This window comes from Cololabis saira, chromosome 7, assembly GCF_033807715.1.
Source record: "Cololabis saira isolate AMF1-May2022 chromosome 7, fColSai1.1, whole genome shotgun sequence".
Taxonomy (NCBI): Eukaryota; Metazoa; Chordata; class Actinopteri; order Beloniformes; family Belonidae; genus Cololabis; species Cololabis saira.
The window spans coordinates 30,865,192-30,890,536 of record NC_084593.1 but is presented as its reverse complement, the minus strand read 5'-3'; the positions used below and the strand labels follow the sequence as shown (position 1 = coordinate 30,890,536).

Below are 25,345 nucleotides of genomic sequence, written 5' to 3'. Positions count from 1 at the left end.
TAACCATTCTGAGGGGAATAATCATTTAGTCCTTTCAGAAATCCTCACGGTGCCAACAATGAAACTCAGCATTGCATCGCATCTTGGCACCACTTAAGTGAATGTATTTCTAAAAACTGAAAATAGGATTGAATGTACTTATTATACAGTACGTTTCATTTATTTATCTTTTATAACAATCAAGGCAGGCTCCAAGGCCAACATCTGGATTTTTGAAATATACAGCCTGTAAGGTAATCTCTATGAATGTGGGACTCAGCAAGGGTCTGCTGGGTCCCACTGAGGCCAAACACATAGAAAATAATAAAGAAACAAACAAAACACACACACACACACACACACACACACACACACACACACACACACACACACACACACACACACACACAAAAGAGGAAAAGAGCTGACCCTTCTAAGATTTCAACAACCATTTTAAATCTTGTGTCAAGAGCATCCAATCTGCATTCATAATGCTAGTCATACATTTTATTTGTGAGTATATAGTTGACCACATTTGTAATTTTGTATCTTTTTGCATATTTAATGATGAAACATAGATATGGACAGGGTTTTCATTCCAATTAAATTACAAAATAAACTAAATTTTTGTTCTCCAAAAATGATTCAATTACTTTTATTAAAGAGAATGCAGAGTGTTTTCCAAAGAGATTGAGACCTTGAATGTTTAAAGCAAATGGGCTGGGAGGGGGTGGAGGATCCTTTACAGCAAATAAATAATGGCACAATATATTCTGATCGCTCTCCAGTGAGTGGATGGTCTTTGTTCTGCTCTGCAGCGTTGGTGAGCACGATGTAGTGCCATATGAAGCAGTTCACACACTGCCAATGCCCCTCCAGCTCACAACAGATCTCCTGAAGAACAGAACAAAGACTACTGTGAATGCAGCTGTGCCTCACCCACAACCTTGCCATTTAAGACCTGTTTATGCCTGGTATTAACATCCGTCCTGAGGGATTTGACCACAAGCAAACAGCCCTAAATACAGGCGTGAGCGCACCGAGGGTGAATTTAAGGACACCTTGAGATCTGACCACTGAAACTGCATTCAGAAGAGGTCTGAATGTGGCTTCATTATTTTAGTAGCGTAAACTCCACACATCCATGACCACATTGAAGGGTCACCCACATCATCTGTGCAGGCAGGATGTGTAGCGATGACATCTGACAAAAACACTAACACAACAGCATAGTGTCCTACCAGAAGGGTGTTCATCCTTTTTCTGAGTAACTACGCAAGGATGAGCTTCCTCCCACAAAAAAAAACAGGGCATTTAATCATGTACATAACATGTACTCCTCTAATTATAAAAAGGTTGAAATCCACGAGGCCTTTTGTTGGTCCATTATGTTTATAAGTCAGTCGTTTCTAATGTCCTTTATTTGTAGATAGCTCTAAATTTAGGTATATAAACAATGTTTTTCCACCGTTAATGCCATGTGTGAAGAAATCTGCTAAGAGCTGTTTATTTGATTTGAACGTTTAGGATGGATGTTAATACCAGGTCTACACAGGGCCCAAGTGAAACACAAGGGATGGGGATCACTGGTTAGCAGTGACAAAAGGCCTCAAATTATAAATCATAATATGGGAACTAGTGTATTTGATTCCATTTGATTTGAATTGATTATAGATTAATGAATAAATAAATCCAAATTTGAAGTCAAATTTTCTGAAATGTAATTCCTGTTAACCCGTTATATATACTGGTTTGATTCTTCCTTGTTAAAAAAATATATAATTCCTGTTCAACATGTTATTCTTCTTAACTGCGTCTCCGAAGAAACTAAAACTACTTTTGTTGTCTCTCTTTCAGGCTGGTGGTCACTAACTCTCAGCCGGTTTCCCTGCTGAAGAAAACACCTGTAAAGTGAAGAATACACCCGGATTGTTCATTTCTACCAGCCTGTCGAGGAACTCCTCGCACTGAGCCACATTATAGTGTCAGTCAAAGTGGACTGCGTTCAATATACACCATCATCTGACTTTCCTGCCTCTGAAGAAAACTTTGTGAAAACTGAAAAGGAAGTAATAAAATATTTAACAGGAGGAGAGTGAGAGTCAAACTGAGAGGAAGAAAGAAGCTTTTGACTTGAATCCTGATCATAAAGTCTGTACTCCTGTCTGCGGAAGCCTGGCATTCATAGAAACTGAACATGTTTGTTAATGTCACTGAACTGTGGTGTTTATGTTGTACTAATTGTGATTGTGCAACCTCAACATCAAATCTTAATATATTTCAATAGGGGTACTTTGCTGGATTTTCCTAAGCTACAACGACTTAGCTTCTTCCATTTCTCTCCTTGTTCATCTCTCAAAACCACTACCTGGATATTCAAAGCAAGTGCAAAACAGCACGGTACTATTTTTGGACGAGTATCCAGGATTGATTTTGACTTCCGAAAAGGACCCTTGAGCTCTTAACTAACTTCTGACTGACTGTCCAAGTGTAGCACTTGGATGTGGAGGGGTGGCTTCAGAATTAGGCCTCTGGACACTCAGTGAAGATGACTTAAGTTGGCATGCCTAAAACCCCCTTACCCAGAGTAGGAGAGAGCGCTTTGCAGCAAGACACACATACACATGCAAACAACACACAAATGTGGATGCCGAGGCGGCTGTGAGCCATGCTGGTGTTGCTACTTGTGGAGCCCTGGAGTACAGGCTATCATCATCCTTATCATCATTCACCAAAGCTGAGGAAGATTCAACGGCCTGAAGGGAAGAGGCTATACTTCTGAACGATTCAAAAAGGGCTGTGAAACAGTGCTAAGACACAGCCATCCAAGGCAGCGTCCTCAATCACACATACAGACACTGTAATACTTCTCTGCACAAGTCTCTGGTACAAGAAAAACAAAGCAGCAGCGGACGTGAAAGGCACAGAGCCTGAGCAGGTTAGAAAGCCCTAAGCAATCACACCCTGGGTCGATCAGACCTTTTACGCACTCACACACTTTCCCCCTGCATTCATCAAGGTGAGAAACACCACACTTGCATCTTGCCATCAGCTACATCATAATAAAAACCGTACACAAACAAGAACAACCAGTGCAATGCTGAAATTAATCATTTAACTTATTTTTTGAAAGGATAGCACAAAGACAAAGAAAGGGAAACGTAGAGGTAAGACAGCTGAGGCTGAGAAGAAGACAAGAATGGAGGGAAAGAGATGGAGTTGGTTGGGTGATTCTAAATAGAGGAGAGGAGAGGGAGTGTGAGTGGGAAGACTGAAAAACATTTGATTGATCCAATCTTGGTGTGTAGAAATCATCAGCAACTGAAGAGGAAACGATAAAGGAGGATTAGAAGGGGGGTGGCTAGACAGACACTCCTGTAAACAAACCTGAAAGTGGATATGATGAAAGATCATGAAGGAGAGATGGGCTGATAGGAGAGGTAGATGGTGTAAAAGATAAACACACTGAGAGAGGGGGCACTTCGAGAAAGGGACGGATCGAACCAGGGAGGGGGAAGATGACAGAAAATCTAAGCATCATTAAAGGGTTCATGTCGATTGGAAACCTTGGCATGTGGTCGAAAAAACACACATACAGGCTTGTGCCAAGAGGATATTTATAAGAGGGAAGCGAGGATCGTGTGTCTCTAAAACATACGCTAGTTGGTATTCATAGAGCATCCCAATCTGGTCTCAGCTCCTACCTTGACACTTCCTCTTGTGGGCATTTGTTCTTTTCTAACAATAGCAAAATACAAGCAAAGGAAAATAAATTTATTTAAAAAAAATATATTTTTAAGTGAGAATTCAAATCAGGGTGCATGCCAAGGACCATGGCACTCATTCTTTCATCCTGGCACATTGAGTAATGTCTGTGCCAAGCTGAAAAAGGAGTTGATTGATGTAGACACAGATCTTATATCAGGTCACATATCTACATACACAGATGCACACACAAACATGAAAAGGTACAGAAACCTATTTTTATATATTTCTGACTGAAAAACAATCTTTCAAACCATGCTTCTTTTTGCAGAAAAGTCAACTGATAGCAGCTTTTGTCTCGACTGCCAGGAACCCGTTTCCTATGCCTTCCTCTGATTGACTGTCCAACTCTCCATCTGTCTCCTCGCCTCGCGCCCTCCCTTCATCTCTTCTATTGTTGCCATCTCTTGTTTGCTTTGCATGGATTTTGACTGCAGCCAAGGGGCAATTTTGCATGTAGCACTGAGTTCAGATACAAGCACACACGTGCATGCTCGGGGGTGGGGGGGGACAAAAAAAACTTGCCTTTGGAAGATTTGTTTTTCAAATGTGCTGTCAAATCATGTCAGGCATTTCAAGTCGGGGTGCATTTTCCACCCTCGGGCAACTCAAAGGAAGGAATTCAAATAAGACTTTGCCACAATGTAATTTCAACAGGGTTCACTACTGTATGTGATTCATGCTCCATAAATAGAGCACTGTGAATGTCAACATACAGAAATTATTTCATCTGAATTGTAGATTCATGTTATTGATAGTGCCATCAGGGATTTGCAATGGAGACGAGTCATAAAACATCCACCAGAAAACATGCTGGGGTAATCTTGCAAAATAATAAATAAATAAAAATAAATGCTTCTCTGTAAAGCATTTCACTAAAACATATCTACTGACTTCAGTAACACTTTCCTGAATAATTTATAGAAATTTCAAGAACAATAACCGCTGAGAGAAAACATGCATTATATATTTCAGCTTATACTGAGGCTGTTCAGTATGTAAAAGCTTCATACTTCTGTTTATTGATTTGAGGACATTTTTCTCAGTGGGTTTTGGTGTGACCTCTGGTCCATTTGTGTAAGCAGTCAAAGACTTGGGAAATTCCACTTTTGTGCAGTGTTTCGTGGTTATTATTTTTCAGGGTCACATCTACTGCTGTCATGATAACTTTGACACTTCTATTGTTTTCAAGGCCATCAACTGCCCTGCAGGCCATTAATCCGATCTCCTTCTCCCCCATCTCTCTTTCATTTTAGTTTCATGCCATTCAGTTAATCTCCCTGGAAAAAAAAAAACCTTCTTCACTTATTTTCTCTCACTTCAACTGTCACTGTCCAATTTTTTCCATTTCTGTTGTCCCTTTGCTTTCTTTGATTCTTGTAATCTTCACTCCCCCATTCCAGTCTCTGCCTCTAAATGTCAGTTTGTCTTCTGCTTGGTCACACTGACCCATATAATTCTGGGCAACTTCTTTTGACTGCAGCTGGTAATTCAATCCCCACATCTTCCCAACTTTAGAAAAAAGTCCAAACTTTTCATAGCAGAAAACACAACACTCATTTAAAGTAATTTTAAAGAAACTCAACTCTTAAACTCTTTATACTGTTATTTTAAAGTGGCAAGTGAATTCCTTTTTGATTTGCGGAATCAGTGAGGTGCAGTACATTTTTTTTCCCTTGTATTAATCCAGTTTCTCATTTTCTCCATTTCAGTCAAGAGCTGTGCACCAACATGGCAGCCGAGAGTCTTGCTGAGCTCCGTGATTGGCTGTTTCTTCTCCTCCTGGTCCTCACCTTATTGGCTGAGGTGCTAGAGTTGGCAGCCGCGGCCATTGCCATGGAGACGGGCGAGGGAGATGAGGGCATTGTCTGTCCCTCAGTGTGCCGCTGTGATGAGGGTTTTGTCTACTGCAATGATCGTGGCCTGAGTATAATTCCTCCATTGCCATTAATGGCTGCCATCCTCTACTTGCAGAGCAATCGTCTGAGTAATGCTGGGCTGCCCCCGTCACTGGAACGCAGCACTTCCATACGAGTGATTTACCTTTACGCCAATCAGTTGGATGAATTCCCTATACATCTCCCGCCTTCCTTAAGGGAGCTCCATTTGCAGGATAATAATATACGAACGTTACCGCGATCAGCTCTGGCCAAGTTACCATTACTAGAACGCTTACACCTGGATGATAACTCTATATCCACTGTTAGCATCCAGGACCGAGCGTTCTCTGGGACTCCACGGCTCAGACTTCTGTTTCTGTCTCGAAACCACCTGTCGAGCATCCCTGCAGGCCTACCAGCATCACTAGAAGAGTTGCGACTAGATGACAACCGAATCAACACCATTCCCACACATGCCTTCCGTGGGCTCTCCTCCCTCCGACGCTTAGTTCTGGATGGAAACCTGCTAGCTAACACACGCATCGCAGATGACACCTTTTCTCGTCTATCCAACCTAACTGAGCTGTCACTGGTCAGGAATGCTCTGCAGTCTCCACCAGTCAACCTGCCTTCAACTCACCTTGTGCGACTTCATTTACAAGACAATGGAATGACTCACATACCGAGAGGAGCGCTTGATGGGATGCGCCACCTACAGCGTTTGGACCTGTCAGGAAACAACCTGACCAGTCTCCCTCGAGGACTTCTGAGAGACACTGAAAGTCTGGAGTTGCTGTTGCTACGAGGAAATCCTTGGTACTGTGGGTGCAACGTCCGCTGGCTTCATGCCTGGCTGCACAGTCGAGGGTCTGGGGTGACAGTTAGAGGTCTTACCTGTCAGGGGCCTGAGGCTGTAAGGGGCCAGGCACTGAAAGACCTTTCATCTTTGATGGAGCAGTGTGAAGGCCCCCCTGCTGGTCCCAGTATTGGAATCGGAGTGGACCCAGCAGAGAAAGAAAGGGGTGAAGACAGTGTTAGAGGCGGCCAAGCAGTTCCCCCTGGTGGCACCACAAGTACCTCTCTGTTGGTCCCTACACAAGGCTCCCTCTTCACTTTGCGAGCCAAGCGACCTGGCCTTGTTATGCCTCTGCCACCAGGCGAAAGTGGACAGGTATCTGGAGAGGCCTTAGAGCTCACTGTAAAACATCTGTCTTCAGACAGTGTACTGGTGAGTTGGCTGTGCCCCCTGCCAGCCCCTTCCTTTCGCCTTTCGTGGCTGAGGTTAGGTAGCAGTGCAGCTCTTGGTTCAATAACAGAGACATTGGTTCCTGGAGAGAGGAGGCAGTATCTCCTTACCCAGCTCACTCCACGCTCCCATTACCTCATCTGCCTGCTGCCATTACGTCAGGAAGCTTCGTTTGGTGGTTCCAGCATGGGTTCATCTAGAGCTGGAAGTATGGACACAGACAGTAAAGACTCTGCACCAGCCTGTGCTCAGATAGAGACTGGAGAAGCTCTGGTCAGCTCTGGAAGTGAGGGATCAGATAAAGAGGGACAGGACTCAGAACTAACAGCCTTGCCATTGGCTGGGATAATAGGGGGTGCGACAGCATTGGTAAGCCTCCTCTTAATATTTGGAATCTTTTGCTGGTATGGACAGAGAACAGGTTACATGTCTGGGGACTCAGGTTCATACAGCAGGGGACGCGGTGGAAAACATTATGATGACTATGTGGAGTCAGGCACCAAGAAAGACACTTCCATCTTAGAAATCAGGGCCCCTCCTGCAGGGTTTCAGATGACAGCTATGGCACATCAGCCCCTGCAGCCTAAACTGGAGGATGTCACCTACATCCACACCATATTCCCCTCTTCCTCCTCTTCCTCCCAACCTAATGGGACCTACCGAAGCAGCCATGGAGCTGGCACCAATGGCACCATCCTCAGCCAAACCAGCCACCATCATGTCACATATGGCACCAACCGTGGCTACAGAGAGGGTGGCATACCTGACATAGATTATGCCTACACGTGATGATTCAGGGGACACACTCCCTGAGCCACGAGAACCCCGCGGTTAGTGGCCGTTTCGTCCTTGGTTTCCAAAGTACCCTCTGTGCCTCTGCTGGTTCAATTCTGATTGGTTTGCTAAGTAGAGAAGACTGATTTGAGCTTTGATGTTGGGACAATGCTACCGGGTGACAGAACAGGTCTTCTATACTACTGTTTATTAGATAATACAGTAGGCCCCTTCTTTCAGCTCTACTTATAGTTATAAATGGTTACGTTTTCTTCTTTGGGTATCTCAGTGTCTTTCAAATTGTTGTTCTCAGCTCAAAATATTACACAGTAACTTATTTGAGTTTGATATACTAGGCTTAGCTGATTTAGCAGGAGATATTTATAATATGAGGAAAAAGAACTTGATGTGTATAGAGATAGCACTCATATCTTCCTACCAACTGTAAGCTCTGTGCTGTATAGATAAAAAGGATAACGGAAAGAGGAATCAATGGTTGTTATAACAGATGACACTGCATCATGGATGACATGAAAAGATGTGTTCCTACCCCGTCCTTTCCTCTGGTTTACTCCCCTCCTTTTAATTTTTTTCTTTTCTCTTTTTTCTTTTTCTTTTTAGCTTAGGCTCTTTTCCTTTCATTGCTCTGGTGTCTTTTGTGTTGCTGTGAGCAGAGGACGACTTTGTTCTCGCCAAGGGAGCTGACAGCAGTGATAACAGTTCTGACAGAGACGGGAGACACAACCCACAGCATGGGGAGACTAATGAGTGGAAGAGAGAGAGAGAGAGAGAGAGAGAGAGAGAGAGAGAGAGAGAGAGAGAGAGAGAGAGAGAGAGAGAGAGAGAGAGAGAGAGAGAGAGAGAGAGAAAGTTTGGGGAGGTTGATGGATAGATGGAGGGAGAGAACATAAAAGAAGGCAACTGGGAAGACAAGACAGTGAGGGCTGCTGTTTTGGGCATGTAGACTCAGAGAGGGATGTTTGCTGAAGGCAGAGAGCAAGGACAAAAAGAAATGGAAGCCAAATTAAAATAGGGTGTGCAACCAATGCAGCAGCAGGAGGCAGAAAAAGAGGACAAAGAAAAAAGAAGATTGGGGATAAGAGGCCTGACAACTGGAATCATATGACATCATAATCTAAAAAAAAACCAGATCATGTCTTGCCCAGTGTATCGACTCAACAAATATCTGATACCAGACTGCATGCTTCCTTCAACGACTGTTTAAGATGCCTGTGATTGTTAAAACTTAGAAGAAAAAAGGAGAAAAAAAAATTCAGCAAACAATTTTCTTCATTTAATAAGCCTGCACACATCATGGTTTCAAAAACATCCGCAGGGGAACACAAGAAGACAGGCAAGACACGACAATCAAAAGGCAAAATGATCAGACCACAAGACAAATAATGAGCTTGAAAACGGGCATCAAAAAGCATCATCTCAGAAAAGATTAGAAGAACTGCATGATCCTGGTTTATAATGTGGTCTGTTCTCATTGTTAAATTATCTTTGCAAACAAAGTGAAAGTAAACGAATCATGCATTTTTTTTTATAGTAACTCATTTATTGTCTCGATGGTGGCTAAATCTTCTCAACTCAAAATAAGATTTAGCAGCTGATTTCTTTTTTTTTTAAGAAGTTGAAACTGCTCTAATAACTCTTTCCCTAATATTTACTCAATGTATATGTTCAACTTTCTTAAAAATGTTGTTTGTTTATGATTCTGATTGGTAGAAAAAAAGAAGAGGAGAAAGAATGACTTTAAAAACACTGATCATAATAAATGTGATTTTATATAGTGGTATTTTTGTATTGATATATCGTGATTGGGAAACTGATTATACATAAAATTACAGATTGAATGATTCAATCAATAACATCTGTATCCTTTACGTATTTCAATGTTTCAGTGTTTGGTCTGATTTTGAAATTGGCACCCAGATCCAGCAGGTTCCACAGAGCAGAACTTTCCATCACCGGACCAACTTTTCAACCAAAAATGCCAAATACTTCTTCTTTTTCTTTTTTTTTTTAGCTTTTTGTAGTTTTATGCCACAGTAATTCTTTTCTTCCTCCACTGTCAGTTGAGAGGGAGAGTAGCTGTTTGAAGGCATTACCATTGGCTTTGAGCTTCTGTAATTTCCACTTCTAACTACTGTCTCATATTAACTGGAACAAATTATGAAACTTGTTGAATTGAATCAACAATACATTTGCAGCCTCATAATTTGCATGAAAAAAATAATCAATTTTAACATGAATCAAGTAAAGTTAAAAGTTTAAAAAAATAATGTTATTGAGTCTTGCCAGTGAACTACATATGATTCAGGTTTTCTCGTTTTCCAGCCTTAGCGCAGTGCAGACAGAGCTCTGCTGAGAGGAACTGCAGTCCGACCACTACACTGTGCATTTCAACTAAAACTCAGCCATGGTAAAGCAGTATCTGTTCTCTGAGCGCCACTCACTCACCACCACTAATAAGACATAACAGAGGAGAAACTTCAATAAAAAATTTTTTTTTTTAATTATTTCAAAAGAAAAAAAAAACAACCAAAGTGTAAAAGAGGAAGAGGAAAGGACAGAGAAGGAAACTAAGTGCAAGGACGTAAAAGGAAGTGACGATTTAGATAGAGCCTTTAAGTGTTGAAACCCATTATGTTCTTTCAGTAGCTCTCTTTCTCTTTTCCAGCCTGTTTTACTATGTATCAGTAATATTGCTGGAGCTCTGGTGTGTTTTAGGTTGTTTTATTTTTATTTTTTTAATGTCTGTATTTGTTATTTCAGATTTTTTAAGAGCAGCGAAACTAAAGTTTTTTCTGTGCAGAAATCCTTTTTCTTTAAAACGCTCATCATCAAATGTGATAATGAAGACACTTATGTATAAACATAAAAATTGTCTGTCCTCTTTTTTTCTACACAGATGAATAAAAACTTCTACATGGAAAAGCAATTTTGTGCATTCTTTGTGTGTCTGTGTGGAAAAAATAATGTACCGAGTTGAGCTTAAGAAAACCAAACTCAAAGCGAGGCTAATATTTTTAATGTGATCTATGAAAAGACAGAACCGACCTTGTTAAATTAAACACACTAGATGAATACGTCACATGCAATATAATTCAAACAGGACGAATCAGCCAGTCCAAAGAAAAGGTTTATTTGATGGGTATTGCGTGTGCAGTTGAATGGATGTGCCGTGTGTTTGATTGAGGACACGCCTCTCATTCTAAGTGAGTGCTAATGCTTGTGTAAGCATGGATCAATATAACGAACAAACGTGAGAGTGTATAAGTGTCCATCTCAGAGTAACTGACTGTGATGGGTGTTTCTGAAGGAGTGAGTCAGAAAAAATATGTACTGTATAGAGAGACAGTAAAAACAAAAAAGGTGGGGGATGAAAAAAGACTAAACTGACTATGTGACATAAAAGGATACGTCTCTGTTCGATGTACAATAAATAACTGCTTCTGCCGGAGGTGCAACAAAGACCCGTATTCTCATTAGTCATTACAGAGGCCTTTCACTGTCAGAGTCCATTATCAAACCCTGTGGCTTAATTATTCTAACTTTCACTGCCCACAACGACAACAAAAAAAAGACAAGAGTACATGTCTTTTCAGTCTGAAATTTATTCTTGCACTTTAACAAATGGGTTCAAAGGGGAGCCTTCCATTAAATTACATCTACTAGCACAGCACTTGTCCAAGAATATTTAATCTAGGAGAAAGAATTTCACATACATGTGTTGAAGTTGCTGTTCTTTGCCAACACAAGCAAGTTTAAAGGTATTCATTTATTTTTATTCCGAATATGCGGCCCCAACTTTGTTAACTCATTATCCCAATGATGTGCAGTAAAATGGTTGGTTGCATTTGAAATTCTGTGGTCAGTATTTTCCACACGGCAGCATTGTTAAGGATGATTTAACACTGCACTGCAAAGTAGAAGAACCTTCCACCGTTTGAATACATTATAAGCTTATTTAGTAAAAGGTCAATGTACTCCTCTTAATGCCTGTGTTCGGCATTGTCAACCAAATGTTTGGTCTTGGTCTTTTTCCACGGTTAGTTTGGATGCAAATGTTCCAACAAATTGCAGGTATCATTCAGAAAAGCCATTAGCCTGGTCACGTGTTTGCATGTATTTCCAGGCTGCAGATGGAAATCCCAGCAGTCAAGGGCAAGTGTAGAAAAACAGACAAATGCAGAAATAAATAAATTATGTCTACGTAAACATCCGCTCTAGACAAATAAGTCAGAAGCTTCACGAAATGTATTGTTTTTTTTAACAACAGAAACAAATGTAATCTGAATGCAAAGTGTGAGGGTGTATCTGTCACAAAAACCTGTAGGCAAACAGCTACAGTGTTTGATGATTCTTTTTATGTCTCTGGACCTGGGGCTTTTTGTTGTTGTCTTTTATCACTGTGGCCATTGGCTCCAAAAAGCACCTCTGGGTATTAATTTGCAGTTTCTTTTTAAATTGTTTTTGATAAAAATGTGTTTGCTTTGTTTTCTCTTTGTACTCCAGCTTGCTCCCACACTCAAAAAAAACCCACGCAGTTTAGATTAAGTGGAGGTTCTTAATTGTCCACAGGAGACGGTGTTAACATGCAGGGCTGTTTGTCTCAAAGTAGCTGTGTGACTGACTGCTGACCTGTAGACGGTGTACCCTGCTGCTCCACAAATGACACCTGGAATCGCTTCTAGACCTTTCACAGTAGAAAGTAGGTATAGAAGATGGATGGATGGATGAATACAAACCCATTTCCAAACTCAAATCCACATCTCAACTCGGAAAGATGTACAGTATACTGTATGCATATTTTTTAAATCATTTTCTAATGGTTTTTTTCCTCTCTTTTGCCGACACTTGTATGTGTTTAAACTGACTGGTGAGCCTTGGGTACAAAAGTCTAGCCTGATAACCAGCACCAACATTTCTCCTTATATAAACAGATAAGAACATAGAAACTAGGGGTGGGAAAATATATCGATATGGCAATATATCGCGATACTTTTCCAGCTGATTCAATATATCGATTTTATTTTATTTTTTTTTTTTCTTAAATATTTTTTATCCCCGATTCTTTTCCCATTATATCACCCAGTGCTCCTGGGAGGGCCCTGCACTGAGCTCAGGTTTTATTTCACATTTTATTTCATTTTATAATTTACTTTTTATATAACACAATTGCCTGTCCTTAAAAAATTAAAAATAATGGACAGAGGTTTATTTATTTATGGATTTATATCTATACTGACTGATCACTGTGCCTGTCCTTGGTTTTAGTACCCATCTTTCTTGTGTTTATTATCATTTGCCACATAATTAAAGCAACCTCATACTAAATTTAATGTTAATTTCATATGATGTAAATAATATGAAAAACATATACAAATATGTTGTAACTTTAGCTTGTATAGTTATAATAAAACATTGTTTTGACTCAGTTTTTCCCATGAATTGTCACTATAATCTGATGAACGTGCAACTCGGATTTTAAGATCCATCACTATCATCTGATGTACATATATACAACTTGGATTTTAAGATGTGTAATGCATTTTAACATTTTTCGGTGAACTATGTAGAATATAATAATCGGGATATCGCATAATTGGGATATCGCAATGTGTATCGTATCGTGGCTCAAGCAGGGGCGGATCTAGGAAAATATTTATGGGGTGGCGAGAGGGGGGCAGGAATTTTTGAGGGGTGGCAACATATGGCAGACGTATATATAAGTATGGTGATGCGTTTCGTATTGTGAGGTCCTTCCCAATACCCACCCCTAATAGAAAACCAGTGATACTAAACATGCAGCCAGAGAGGTCTTTCGTATCCATCCAGAAGACACTGGTGGACAGCAAAGTGACACAGCAGCTGGGGCATTAGAACAGAATAAACTATATCAAATGGGCTATCTATCAGTGAAAAGGAAGACACAAAAGCATCTTCCATGAAAAGTTCTGGCAAAACAAAAACGGCAACTGCCATGTATTCAGCTTCCCAGACGTGTGTGTTTTATCTTCTGGTTTTGCTTAATTATGCCCCTGTGCACTGCTGCACTTTTTGTAACCTTGCTGGTGGGGAAAAGAACCTTTGAAATTGGAGAGAATTAAAGACATTTAGAACCTTAAAGAGCCAGTATGTCGTTTGCCTCATTATTTGTCTCAGGCTGACATTAAGTGAATAATACATGTGCCTCTATTCCTTGTACTGTATGATAAATTGTTAAAGATTCCCTTTCATCCCCGGCCTACATGAACAATCTGTGAAGAGAAAAACCGACTAAGAAGGGCTTCAGGCGGATGGCTCCTGTTGAACACGCCTCTTCGAAACCTCTCAGCTGTCACTCAAAGTCGGCTCGCTGCCCACCTCTCCTGGGCTGTGTGTCGGACTCCAAAGAGGCCTTAGCATTTGCAGTTATGGCAACTTCTGATTTCCATGGAGCACCAACTCTCGGCAGAGGCAGAAAAATCTTAGCCAAAAAAAAGATAAATGGATTCCAGGAACACAGTAAATTATTCATAAATATGTTAAAATTGCTACATGGTGTATCATAGCTGAGGTACAGCACACACAATGTGCTGGTGAAATTTTCACTTCTCTAAAAGAGAACTTCCAAATTCCAATGTTAAAAAAATATATAATATATCTTCAATGGAGTGGTGAAAACATCTGATATAGACTCAAGCTTGATACCTGTTTATTCCTTCACTGATGGATTGAAAACTATCATGTGAAAAAGAAAGGACGCTGTGTTTAAACTCTACAGCTTAACCAACCAGAACATAATCCTTGATTTCCCCATATCAGGCTTACAAATGAGGTAAATACAACCTTGGATGAACATCATCCCATGTCATTCTTTAACAAAAATGATGTAAAAATGATGCTAAAATGCAGATTTACTGGTTTAATCGAAGTCTCTCAGCCAATTTCGGTCAAGCTTCAGGTGTTGGGCAGATAAGTTCCTATTTGACTCAAGATTGCTTTGTCATACAGGGGAGCTTGTGGTCAAGTCAATAACTGTGAATTATCCAGGTCTTGTACCAGCAAAAGGAGACCCTAAATAATCACACCTCCACCCCCATGCTTTACAGCTGGAATAAAGTGCCTGTGTTGATATACTGTGTTCAGTGCTTTTAACATCTCTAGTTTGGTCTCATCTGACCGAAGCACATTGTTCCTGAATTGTTGTAGTTGGTACAGCTGCATCTTTGCAAACCTAAGTGGTGCTGCTATGTCCCTTTTATAGAGAGGAAGATTTTGGTGACACTCCCTATGCCATTTAATTTTGTTGACTAATTTGCATGCAGAATTTGTTCATATTGAGTGTAGTTCAGTCCTAATTTGCTCCTTTTATTGGTCCTTTTTTGCCTTAAAAAATTGTGTGATGTCTGAATGTTTACTTCATGTTACTAATAATGTAGGCATGAGTAGGTTTCATTTTGGTGTTGGTGGTTTCAAGAGTAAAAGCAGACCCAACAAGCATATTCATGACAAACAAACTTAATTCAATTCTTACGTCAATACATGGGGGTGGAAAAATGGCACCAACTGATTGAGTACTGTCAGGTCATCTCTAATTAGGACTGCCTGATTCATCCATGCATCACTGCAACAACAGGATTCGAGTGGATAAATAGCTTCAGTGAATAGTTTTGTCATTTCTGAAGTTCTGATAAAGTGGCAGGGTTGACGGCATACACATCAGGCAATGTTTCACCATAATTCTTGATAGATCACCATTACAAAATGGTAATTGTTTGCATTGTGCGCCGCGCTTACTCCCTGTACTTGTGTGTATGTAATTACGTGTCAAAAGCATCTTCGGTGACGAGGACATGTGAGTGAACAAAGAGGGTCTTTTGCATTTGCTCGTAGAGAAAGGGGAGGACGTTGCTTTAAAGCTCATTTCAGAGCCCACAATAATAGGTTTTGTGTATTCAATTCACTAAGCTTTTACAAAGATGAGAGAAAACTATGGCTTCACAATAGTCTGCATTACACATTGAAATAAAAAAAAAAAACAAAAAAAACAGGGTAAAATGAGGACAATCTTTCCCCAAAATGTTTTTAATTTCCATTTTGTGTTTCATTTCTTGTGAAAAACCACTCAGGTACCATTGATGTATGGGGTTCGGACAGTAAACTCCAACCTAGAGAGATCCTGGTTAGAGTTGTGGTTCAACCATTGATAGCTGGGATATGCTGCAACACCCCCCACCTGCCTCATACACCACCACCTGTGCTCCTTTAAGCAGCTGAAGTTGGATATTGAATGAATGAATTATCTGGATTATCTGGATATTTCATTAAGATGTTTTAATAAAAACTGGAACTGATTATAGTGAGTCATTTAGCAGATTCCGGTCATACATCCTACAGAGGCCCTTTTTTTAAATGCTTGAGCATATGACTTGGACAGGTGACGAGGTAAATACTTTGGACAGGCAGCCAAAATCTCAAAGCCACTTGTCTCGAAATAAATCCAATTCACGATTTTTGCCAGAAAGACTTCCAAATGCAAACAAGCTGTACTGAAGGGTGCATTATGCAAGACAGCACTGAAAACTAAACAAGTTTGACAGCTGGCTTGCAACAGCACTTATGAATAGTCCTGCACTGAACCATTGTGAAACTCAGCTGGGCTTTAAATTAAGTACTAGGAACCTTCAAAAGCATCTAAAATGATTGATTTTAAGATTCTTTTGTTTTTAAACCGCAGCATGAACCGGCAGCAGTTTACGTCTCCGATCCTCTCTATTGATCTCTATTCTTCATCCCCTGATCAATGTCTCCCCACTGTTCTTGGGTCATAATCATAGTAGTTGTTTTTTTTCTTTTTTTTCTAAGTATGTTCCGACATATTTCTGACTCTCCGGTCCTCTTCTTTTGTTATCAATTTAAACAACTACATTTTTCTCAAATAGCAGATCCTGTACAGATCAAGATCGCTTGGTAAACTGAAAATAAAATAGTAGTTAATAAATGTTAATTTAATATATTAGTTTCATTTAATTTCCTATTATTAAATCTGTTTCTTATGTTAGATACAAATTCCCAGTAATCCATGACCTGGATGACTAAAGGTCTTGTTTCTGATACGCAGATTCCTCTTGGTCTGAGATGCTTCAGGTTACATTTCTGATGCAACAGTGGATAGAGTCAAGTAACAATCTGAGGTGCTCCTAAGCCCAAGTGCCTATGCTGATCACAGTGTCATGAGGGTTCCTGATGCAGAGCTGTTTGAGGGCTTAGATCTTAGAGATCCAACAGTGGCTGCTGACCTTGACCTTTATGCATTCCCTACGACTCCCTGAATATTTTCACAATATGATGCAGTATGAAGTGTTGATAGACCCGTCCTCCCGTGTCTGGAAAGATGCTCCTTTTATACCCAATCCTGACACCCTCACCTTGCACCAATTAATCTGCTTGTTATGTAATCTATGATGGCAGTGTTATTTCTAAATGTTAGATACAAAAAAAAGGACTTCTTTGGCTCTGATAAAATTGGACCGTGGTAATGAAATCAAACTCTAGATTTGTTTTTTTTGTTGTTTTTTTTTATTTAAATACAGTTGGATTTTTGGTGCAGACCTTGAAAATAAATGTGTTTGTACTTACATCTTTTAAAAGGTTAAGGACAAATTAAATTAGTTACACATTTTAGTTTTGATTTTATTGTTGGGTAAGCTACTCATTTTTTTGTGCGCTGACCGTTTTGATTTTGTCGAGCATCAACATCTTCAACGAAATTTCTACAAAAACAAAAACTTCTCAGCGCAACATTTCTCTAGTTGACAGACGCTTTGATGGGCCAAATGCTGATGACCAAGCGGACTCCCTTTTCTCTTTTACTCCCTCATTCACTCCATCTTTCTCAATATCTCCCACATTGGTCCAATCAGGCTAATGAGGCTCGCACTTCCTCCATCCCTTCCTGCTTGCTAAAGTGCCGATTGATTGGAGGGGTGGGAAGGCTTTTAACAAGGGAGGGGTGGGAGAGAAATAATTAGCACAAATGAGCTTTTCTGCAAACTCTTTCAATTTAGGTTTTCTTTTTCTGTTTATTTACTGACCCAGACAACATTAGGGATTAACTCTCCAAGGCAATGTTAACTTCTCGATGTCAGGGTGTAAATCAATCCGAAGCTGTAAAGTGAGGCCTATTTGTCTAATGTCAAAGTCTCACTACTCTCGGGTCATAATACTGCAAACATGTTCAAGATGAAGAGAAGGAAAAGAAAAGAAAAAAGGGTATCGTTCAAACCAGCAATGAAGCTTTTCTTCCTCCATCCTCCTACTCAGATTGAGAGACAAACCGTACATTAGAGCATCCTGTGGAAACTGGAGGCACTGAACCTTGAAAGTTTAAAAATTTTACTACACAGAGTGCATTAATGTCACTGCCCAAATGACCAGTAAAGTAGTCCTTTCTGAGAGTTGTACCGTAATTAACTCAGACAGATCTGGACTGGAAAAACTGGAGCAGCGTCGTCTAATTCACAGTGCAGCCTACTTACAGTCCAGTGCAGGCTCCAAACTTCACCCATGGCAAAGGCACAGATACGAGAACATGCTGTACCACAACCTCAGTGCAGTGAGGGAAAAGCATCAGACCAAGTGCAGATTTTTAGCAGAGATAACGAGAAAGTCAAGGAGCTGTGATGTTCACAAACTTCAAAAATGCTCAGCGACCATAGAAGCCCACAATAAAAAAGTTTAAAAACCATAGTGTCAGTGACAAGCACTGCTTCAAAACAGACCCTGATGACCTTTAATTTGTTTAATCACAAAAATATGGCGTCGTACAGAGGATGCATCAGAGGTATGGAAAAAAAAATGTAGGAGTTTTTTATCAAATGTAGGATTACAAAACTGTGATTAAAATGAATATAAATGACTCAGATGTTTGAGAAGATGTAATGAAAGCAGGCATATACAGAACACCATTGATTGCACACTACTAAACCCTCCAGATGTATCTAAATTTAAATAAAAAAAGGCAGCTTTGCATTTTTTTCTTCTTTTTTATTTACCTTTTGTAATTTAAGCCATGAATAAATAAATAACTTCATGAAAATCACACTCAAGGAAAGTCATTTCATTTAATCTGTACAGTTAGTCATTTTGAAGCTTCCAAATGCCTTAGGGTGTATTTAAGCATTAGTGCAGAGCCACAGGGATCGAGTTTGATTCACAATTGCCAAGGACAGTGATTAATGCGTCCTCTACAATACTTCAAGTAACTACATTTAATTTGTAAACACCATATAAAACACTGGGTAGTTAATTATCTTTGCCTTTTATCGTTAAAAAAAACATCTTACTGATTCCCCATAACGGGTTGTGATGTTTTCCAGGTTTTCATTGTCAAGTAATAATAAACAGGGGATTTTTTTCTACTATAACAAGCTATTTGAGTGGCGATGGCAGCATCAATAAGTTCCTAATAAATGGTTAATTTCCTAATTTTGGCCAGTGAGAGCCCTTGTCTTGCTTCTCATCATTTGCAATCACCTGGGGATTTATTTCGTGATTTGGATCCACATGACAAGCATGCTTCTACATGTAAGCTCAAAACAGCCCTCACCCAAAAAAATTATACTATTTATAAAAACATATGCATGCATATCTTCAGGCAATGTTCCCTTTTTAAATCAAAGTCCACATGTAAATGTTTACATAGAGATCAGCCTCATATCCCACCTTCTAAACGCCCACATTTGACTATAAATGGTCAATGCAAAGCATCTCATTCTTGATACCCAGGAAATGTGGTTCTTTGTGTCGAATAACAGCAAGAATCAAAAGAAGACCTAGAAAAGATTTTCTCTGTTCATGAAATCAAAGTGTTTAGAGGCTTTTAGAAGTCTTTCCGCACCCTGAACACGTCTAACATCTAACTCTTCTTCAAGATATCCTGTAATCATCCCAGTGCATCCAATAGATCACACTTCCATATTCAAATCATGAATATTGATGACATCCATTACTTTGAAACATCATCTGAAATTAAGACACGGCAAAATCAAAAGCATTCCACTGAGTTTAGTTAACAGCGTTACGATTAGGATTCACAGCAGGGGTATGACCTGTTCCAGACTTTGCCAGTTTCCACTGTGAGTTGATGATGATGAAGATGTGCTTGATAAGTGTGAGCAATACTCCTGATTGTAACCGCGAGCAGCAGCAGCGGTCAATAACATAACACAGACACCTAATATGTGATATTATGGTGGCGCAGCTGGCAGTGCAGCCACCTCACAGCTAGAAGGTAAGGAGGAGACGAGCTCAGTGCAGGGTCCTCCCAAAAATTGGGGATAAAAATGTAAAAAAAAAAAAAAATGAAATAAGAAGTTTTTGAATATCTAAAATCTCAGTTGGTTTCTATTCCTCCCATTTAAAAAATTCACCATTTCAACATCTGTATCGCACCAAATGTTGCGTCACATAAGTTTGTTTTCATAGATCCGAACATCTGAGTGCAAAGTCACATGTGCCTCTTTTCACCCTTGTTTTGTGCGTCGACAACAGTTTTAAGCGAGGCTCCGGATCTTTATCTATTCCTCTAATCAGCTCATTCTGGAAATTTATTGGCCTTTGGCATCCAGCCAAGCTGTTTACCAACTGCTTGCTTATTATGACAGATTGCTTACTTTGAATTTTTCCCTGCCTGAGTATCCCATCGCTTTTTTAGCCCATTTTTCCCTGAAGGACCACTGTATAGCATATTTATTTATGGGCATTTTTAAAAAGGTACTTATTCTGTACATCATCTACTTTTCATGTGCTGCTTTTTGCTTTTAGACCAAAACATTTCAGATGGAAATATATGTATAGGTTATAGGTTTTTAAATAAACTCCATTCATTTGCCAATTGCAAGTGTTTGTTTGAAGATCATAAGTTTAGTCACCAATGTTATCACTTAATAAAATATATAATCATTATTGAAACTAGACAAGGCAATTCCTGCAGAAATTGTGGAAGGATTGCTGCTACTTCCTGTCCCTGGTCTCTTGCTTAGTGCTTGAAATGTTGATATCAATCTATGATGCTGTAAAGGTTTGAGTTGAATCCTTTAAAAGTGTGTGGTAAAATGGAGAATATAACAGAAAAGCTGGTGATAAGCTGTAAATTCTGACTGACAGCCAGAGGTTTCTACAGTGATGAGTTCTGAGTTTCACGAAAGGAGGTCTGAATGGCACTTAATGGTTTCCATGGTGAAGTTAAGTGCAACATCCAATCTCACTCCGACTGAAAATGTACTAAAATTGTGTCTCAAATTGGCACTTTTATACCACGACCTAAACTCCATATTAAATGTCTTTGAGCACTATAAGTCATTTCTCCAAACATCGGTGTGACATTTGTGTTTGTGGAGTAAAAAAATGTAAACGTACAGGCGAGATGAAAACAGGAATAGGGGGGTTATTTTAGAAATCCTTCTCTGATTTTGTTTTATTTACGTCTGGCAGCTGAATTTTCCACTAATTCGGATAAATGGAAACATAAGTTTGTTGCCTTAGAGAGTTACATCATGCATTAGAAGAAAAGTTTTACATCTATTTGAGTAATAAAAAAATCGAAATAAAAAAAGGAAGGTCTCATGTAAAAACTCTCTAAAGCAGTTTCAATTTTGTGCAAAACACTAAAGAATACACTTTTTGTTTTAATTTTAACATTATACCCCTACACTACTTGTTATTTAAACAGGTTCACAAAAAACAATCAAATTAAATTGTTGAATTTCAGAACTGGTGCAGCGCACATTCAAGAAAATCATGAACAAGTGGGTCATTTAGGAGTTTCCATGTTGAACAGTGCAAGACTAGTTTGTTTGATAATGGAAAAAAAATGTCTAAGTTGTTGAAAGTAGCCTTATATCATATTGTTTATTTTTCGTATTAATGACCCAGTACTGGGATTTATTTAATTTTATATAATATTATTAAACCACAACAGGGACATTTTTACTGGCAAGTAAGTATTATACACTTGGATATTTGAAGTTGATAATAATATTAATTCAGCAAAGATAGAAATAAGAATGCACGAAATCTACCCATATTGATGTATAAATGATTGGTCAATATGGGAGGACAATGTCATATTTACAAATTACAATAAACAAATTAAACCCATTCATAGCCGTTGATGATATCTCTAAAAATGCTTTTTTGTTGCAAATGCACACAAATTCACTGTCTGCAATATAGTAGATTTTTGTTTCAACCACTTGACTGTGTTTGAAATTACAGACCCACATAGATCCAAAATGTGTTTATTGTTTATAAAGTATTGCTGCTTACTCACACAAAAAATGAATTTAAATAGCCAGGACTGTTGTTTACTTTTATATTTTTTTTATTAATTTTTTTCCCATCGCATCTTAAATTTCTAGGAAAATACGTTTTCCTTGAGGCACAAACTGCAAGGTTTATATTAAATACGAAAATATGAACTTATTGGTTATTGTATGAGCCATGCAGAACTAAACAATCATCAGTTTTAACTTACATTTTTAATATCGTCTAGTAAAGACAAATTTAAATAATACGTACTTCACATTTTAAAGCTTAATGTGTAATACAAGCAATGCACCCATTTCTAAGCTAAAAAAGAAAAACAAAAAATAAACAGTAGTTTCACAAAAAAAGAAATGAGAAAAAAAAGAAATGAGTTACACAATCTTTTATGTACAGTAAATAAGGTTGCATACTGAGCATTTGGCCCTGGTTTTGACCCCGCCACTAACTGATTAAAATTCATACAGCTCGGCCTTACTCTAATGGATTTTTGCTGCACATCAAAACGCCTTTTTACCCTCACAGTAAAAGCAGGTGGTATCCTCCTGCTCCAAAGTCTACATAACACTCACCACTGTAATTTTGTCCTAGTTTACTCACTAAAGGAGAAAGGAAAAGGTCGCGTCTTTGCTAAGTTTTGACAGTATGCTACTCAGAACCTCAATCTGCATGAGTAATGCAAACTTGCCACAGTAAGAGCTTCTGTATACAGGCCGTTGACAGGCATACTGTAGGAACGTGTCCATTAGCGCTGCTTCAGAAAACACTAAGTCAGCGCAGTGGGGATACTGCTATAGGAACCAGGACTAAGAAAGTGCCGTTACTACGGCGGGGAGGAGCAGTGCAGTTCGCTGGGGACCTGAAAGCCGTTCTGGTTCGAAGGAGCAGCATATGAATCCATTTGACTTTTTCAAGTAAACAACAAAACTCTGACTTAATTAAATTTTACAAACATAGAAAGCCCAGTTGAGAGCAGAGCCTGAGCTTTTATTTTTATCTCTCTTTAATTTAAGCACCACCGCATACACAATGAAGTTATGGTTTTAGTACCAGTTTTAAGGATCTCTTGGAGCAAATAATATATTTGTCTGTAAATGCAAACTTGGTGTGACATTTTGCATCTTGTAAGAGGAGCTTGTCCTGAGAGGAGCTGACAAGCACTCCAGGGTAGTTGTAACTGCGGCAAATAGAGACAGAGAACATACACGGAGGGACCTGCGAGACCTCAACTGCAGGAGGAGGTTCTGCTCTGGGATTTCCATCACCTCCTCAGACCCCTGTTACTACCAGAGAGGCCGTGTTAGATCATAACAAACTGCTTCCCCTGAGTGAAACTTTAGATAAGTGGCTCGGTAACAAACTGGCATGAAGTCATGAAATACCACCTTGAAAACATTCATTCTTCAGGCTGAATAAAAGAAAAATGCTAGAACTGTCAATGACTTGATTATTCTCTAATAACTGCTACGTGACGTGCACACTTAAAACAAACAGGCTATCGAGGGCTTAAGCAGTGAAAGCTGGACTAGATATGGTGGCTTTCAAAATAAATCTGCAAAAAACATGACTTAATCCTTCGCCTGATACTGGAAAATCCCTCATAAAGTGGTTACGCTTGCAAAGCTTCTCACTGTGTCTTCTATTACTCAAGTCAAATGAGGAGGGGTTGGCAGGGGGACTGGACTTGTATGGTTGTGGGTGTATAGATGTATGTGGAAATGCCTGTATTTATACATATATGGATAGTAATATGTATAAGTGTATATGTATGTTTTAATATGTATAGAAATATCTATGAATGCTTTTAATGAATAAGACTGTACAAGGGTGTATATAAATTCACAACATAAATAATGTATGCTTTTATGTATGGATGAATACATGGACTCAGGGGAGGTAAATAGTGCTTATATACAGTGACATATGCACATGAACTGCACATGGCAATAATACCTCAGGTATTCGCTAATTTATACTCGGGTATACCACAAGATATATTTATACTGTGTAAAATTCTTACTATTAATTGTGATTTTTTTATATCTTTTAACGAGGGTCCATCTGAAAACATGGTATTGAATTCAAGGGGTAGGAATTCATACGATTTTTTATCTGCTGCTGCTATCAAAAAAAAAAGTGCTTCTCTTGCATTCATTGTTTAAGTACAGTATGTTCAAGCATGTCAGTTACTTTACACTACTATCATGTTCAAAACAAAGACTTTTGAATTACATTGAATTGAAAATACAGGTGAAAGAAATAATTGTCCCATTCTATGTAGTTTAGAGCAACACGTCAGTCTCAAAAGGTTGTCCTACACACTGTAGCAGTGCGGTGAAAGCAGAGCTGTCCGCCAGGCTGATGTTTCGGTGCTGAGCACTGCGCTAAGCCTCATTGACAAAGCCAGCTAAGAATCAGTGAAGCCATCCAGAAGGACTGGGGAGATATGCCACGGTAGAATAATGTTCCTGTAAGGGGCTCAACCTGCAGAGCCATGGATTTGCACGTTTCATCCTGTTAAAAAAAATAAAAAATAAAAATCACCAAGCACATCCCAGTCACCTTTCTCCCCCAGCTGCTGCGGTCAAAATCCTGCTAACATTTATGAGTCTGTTTGTCCAGCTTCTCAATGTTCTGATCCCTTCATCCTGCATGACCAAAAAGCAGTCCCACTGCAGCTACTGTCCATCATCAAGTGCAAACCTCTCCGCAATCAATAAAAGATGCATATTGAATTAATATTTTATCAACTGGATGCATCCAAGCTAAAGAAACACTCATTTTCAGATATGAATGCTGATTACATACATCCTTCGCCTTACAGAACACTGTAAGGTTGGAAAATTAAGAAGAAATTGGATGCTTCCCATCATGGTTCTGTTCACGTCCTACAGAAAACTACCTGCATACTGCAGCTCTACCAAAAGAACAATATGAAAAGAAAAAGTCTTTATTTGCCTTTGCACTTAGACAACCGCAGGGTTCCCAACAACCGTGAAACACAACTAGAGGACACTCTGCCTCAATCAGGAACCGTTTCCATAACAGCATAAATGAATTATGCCCCCAGTCATCAATTACTCTCACCGTTTATAAATCTTGTAACAATTTTGTCATTCAATAGAGGGATCAAGTCCCAAATTAACCTGTAAAATAAATGATGAAAAAGTAATAAAGTGTAATGTCACATTGTCTTCTTTTGTTTCCGGTGTAAAACCAACAACCCAAATAAATCTGTCATTTTTGCTTGATAAATTATGGAAACCATTAACTAATGATTAAATTAGCTATTAGGTTACTTTGACGACTCATCAATCAATAGTTGAAGTGCTGGAGGAGGAGGAGGAGGAGGAGGAGGAGGAGGAGGAGGAGGAGGAGGAGG

General features: G+C 39.2%; 2 protein-coding genes across 4 annotated transcripts in view; one reads left to right on the top strand and one right to left on the bottom strand.

Annotated features, from left to right (window-relative positions):
- The window catches only part of LOC133447115 (leucine-rich repeat transmembrane protein FLRT1-like), a 37,111-nt gene extending 28,614 nt beyond the window's left edge, over positions 1–8,497 (top strand). For both annotated transcript variants that reach the window (XM_061725571.1, XM_061725570.1), the window contains exons 2-3: positions 1,837–2,917; positions 5,457–8,497. In XM_061725571.1, coding sequence (XP_061581555.1) covers positions 5,476–7,659 — 2,184 coding nt within the window. In that variant the 5' untranslated portion in view covers positions 1,837–2,917; positions 5,457–5,475 and the 3' untranslated portion in view covers positions 7,660–8,497. The remainder of the gene's footprint in view (positions 1–1,836; positions 2,918–5,456) is intronic.
- Positions 1–25,345, bottom strand: part of macrod1 (mono-ADP ribosylhydrolase 1) — a 150,135-nt gene that overhangs the window by 106,184 nt on the left and 18,606 nt on the right. The gene's annotated exons all lie outside the window — the stretch shown is intronic.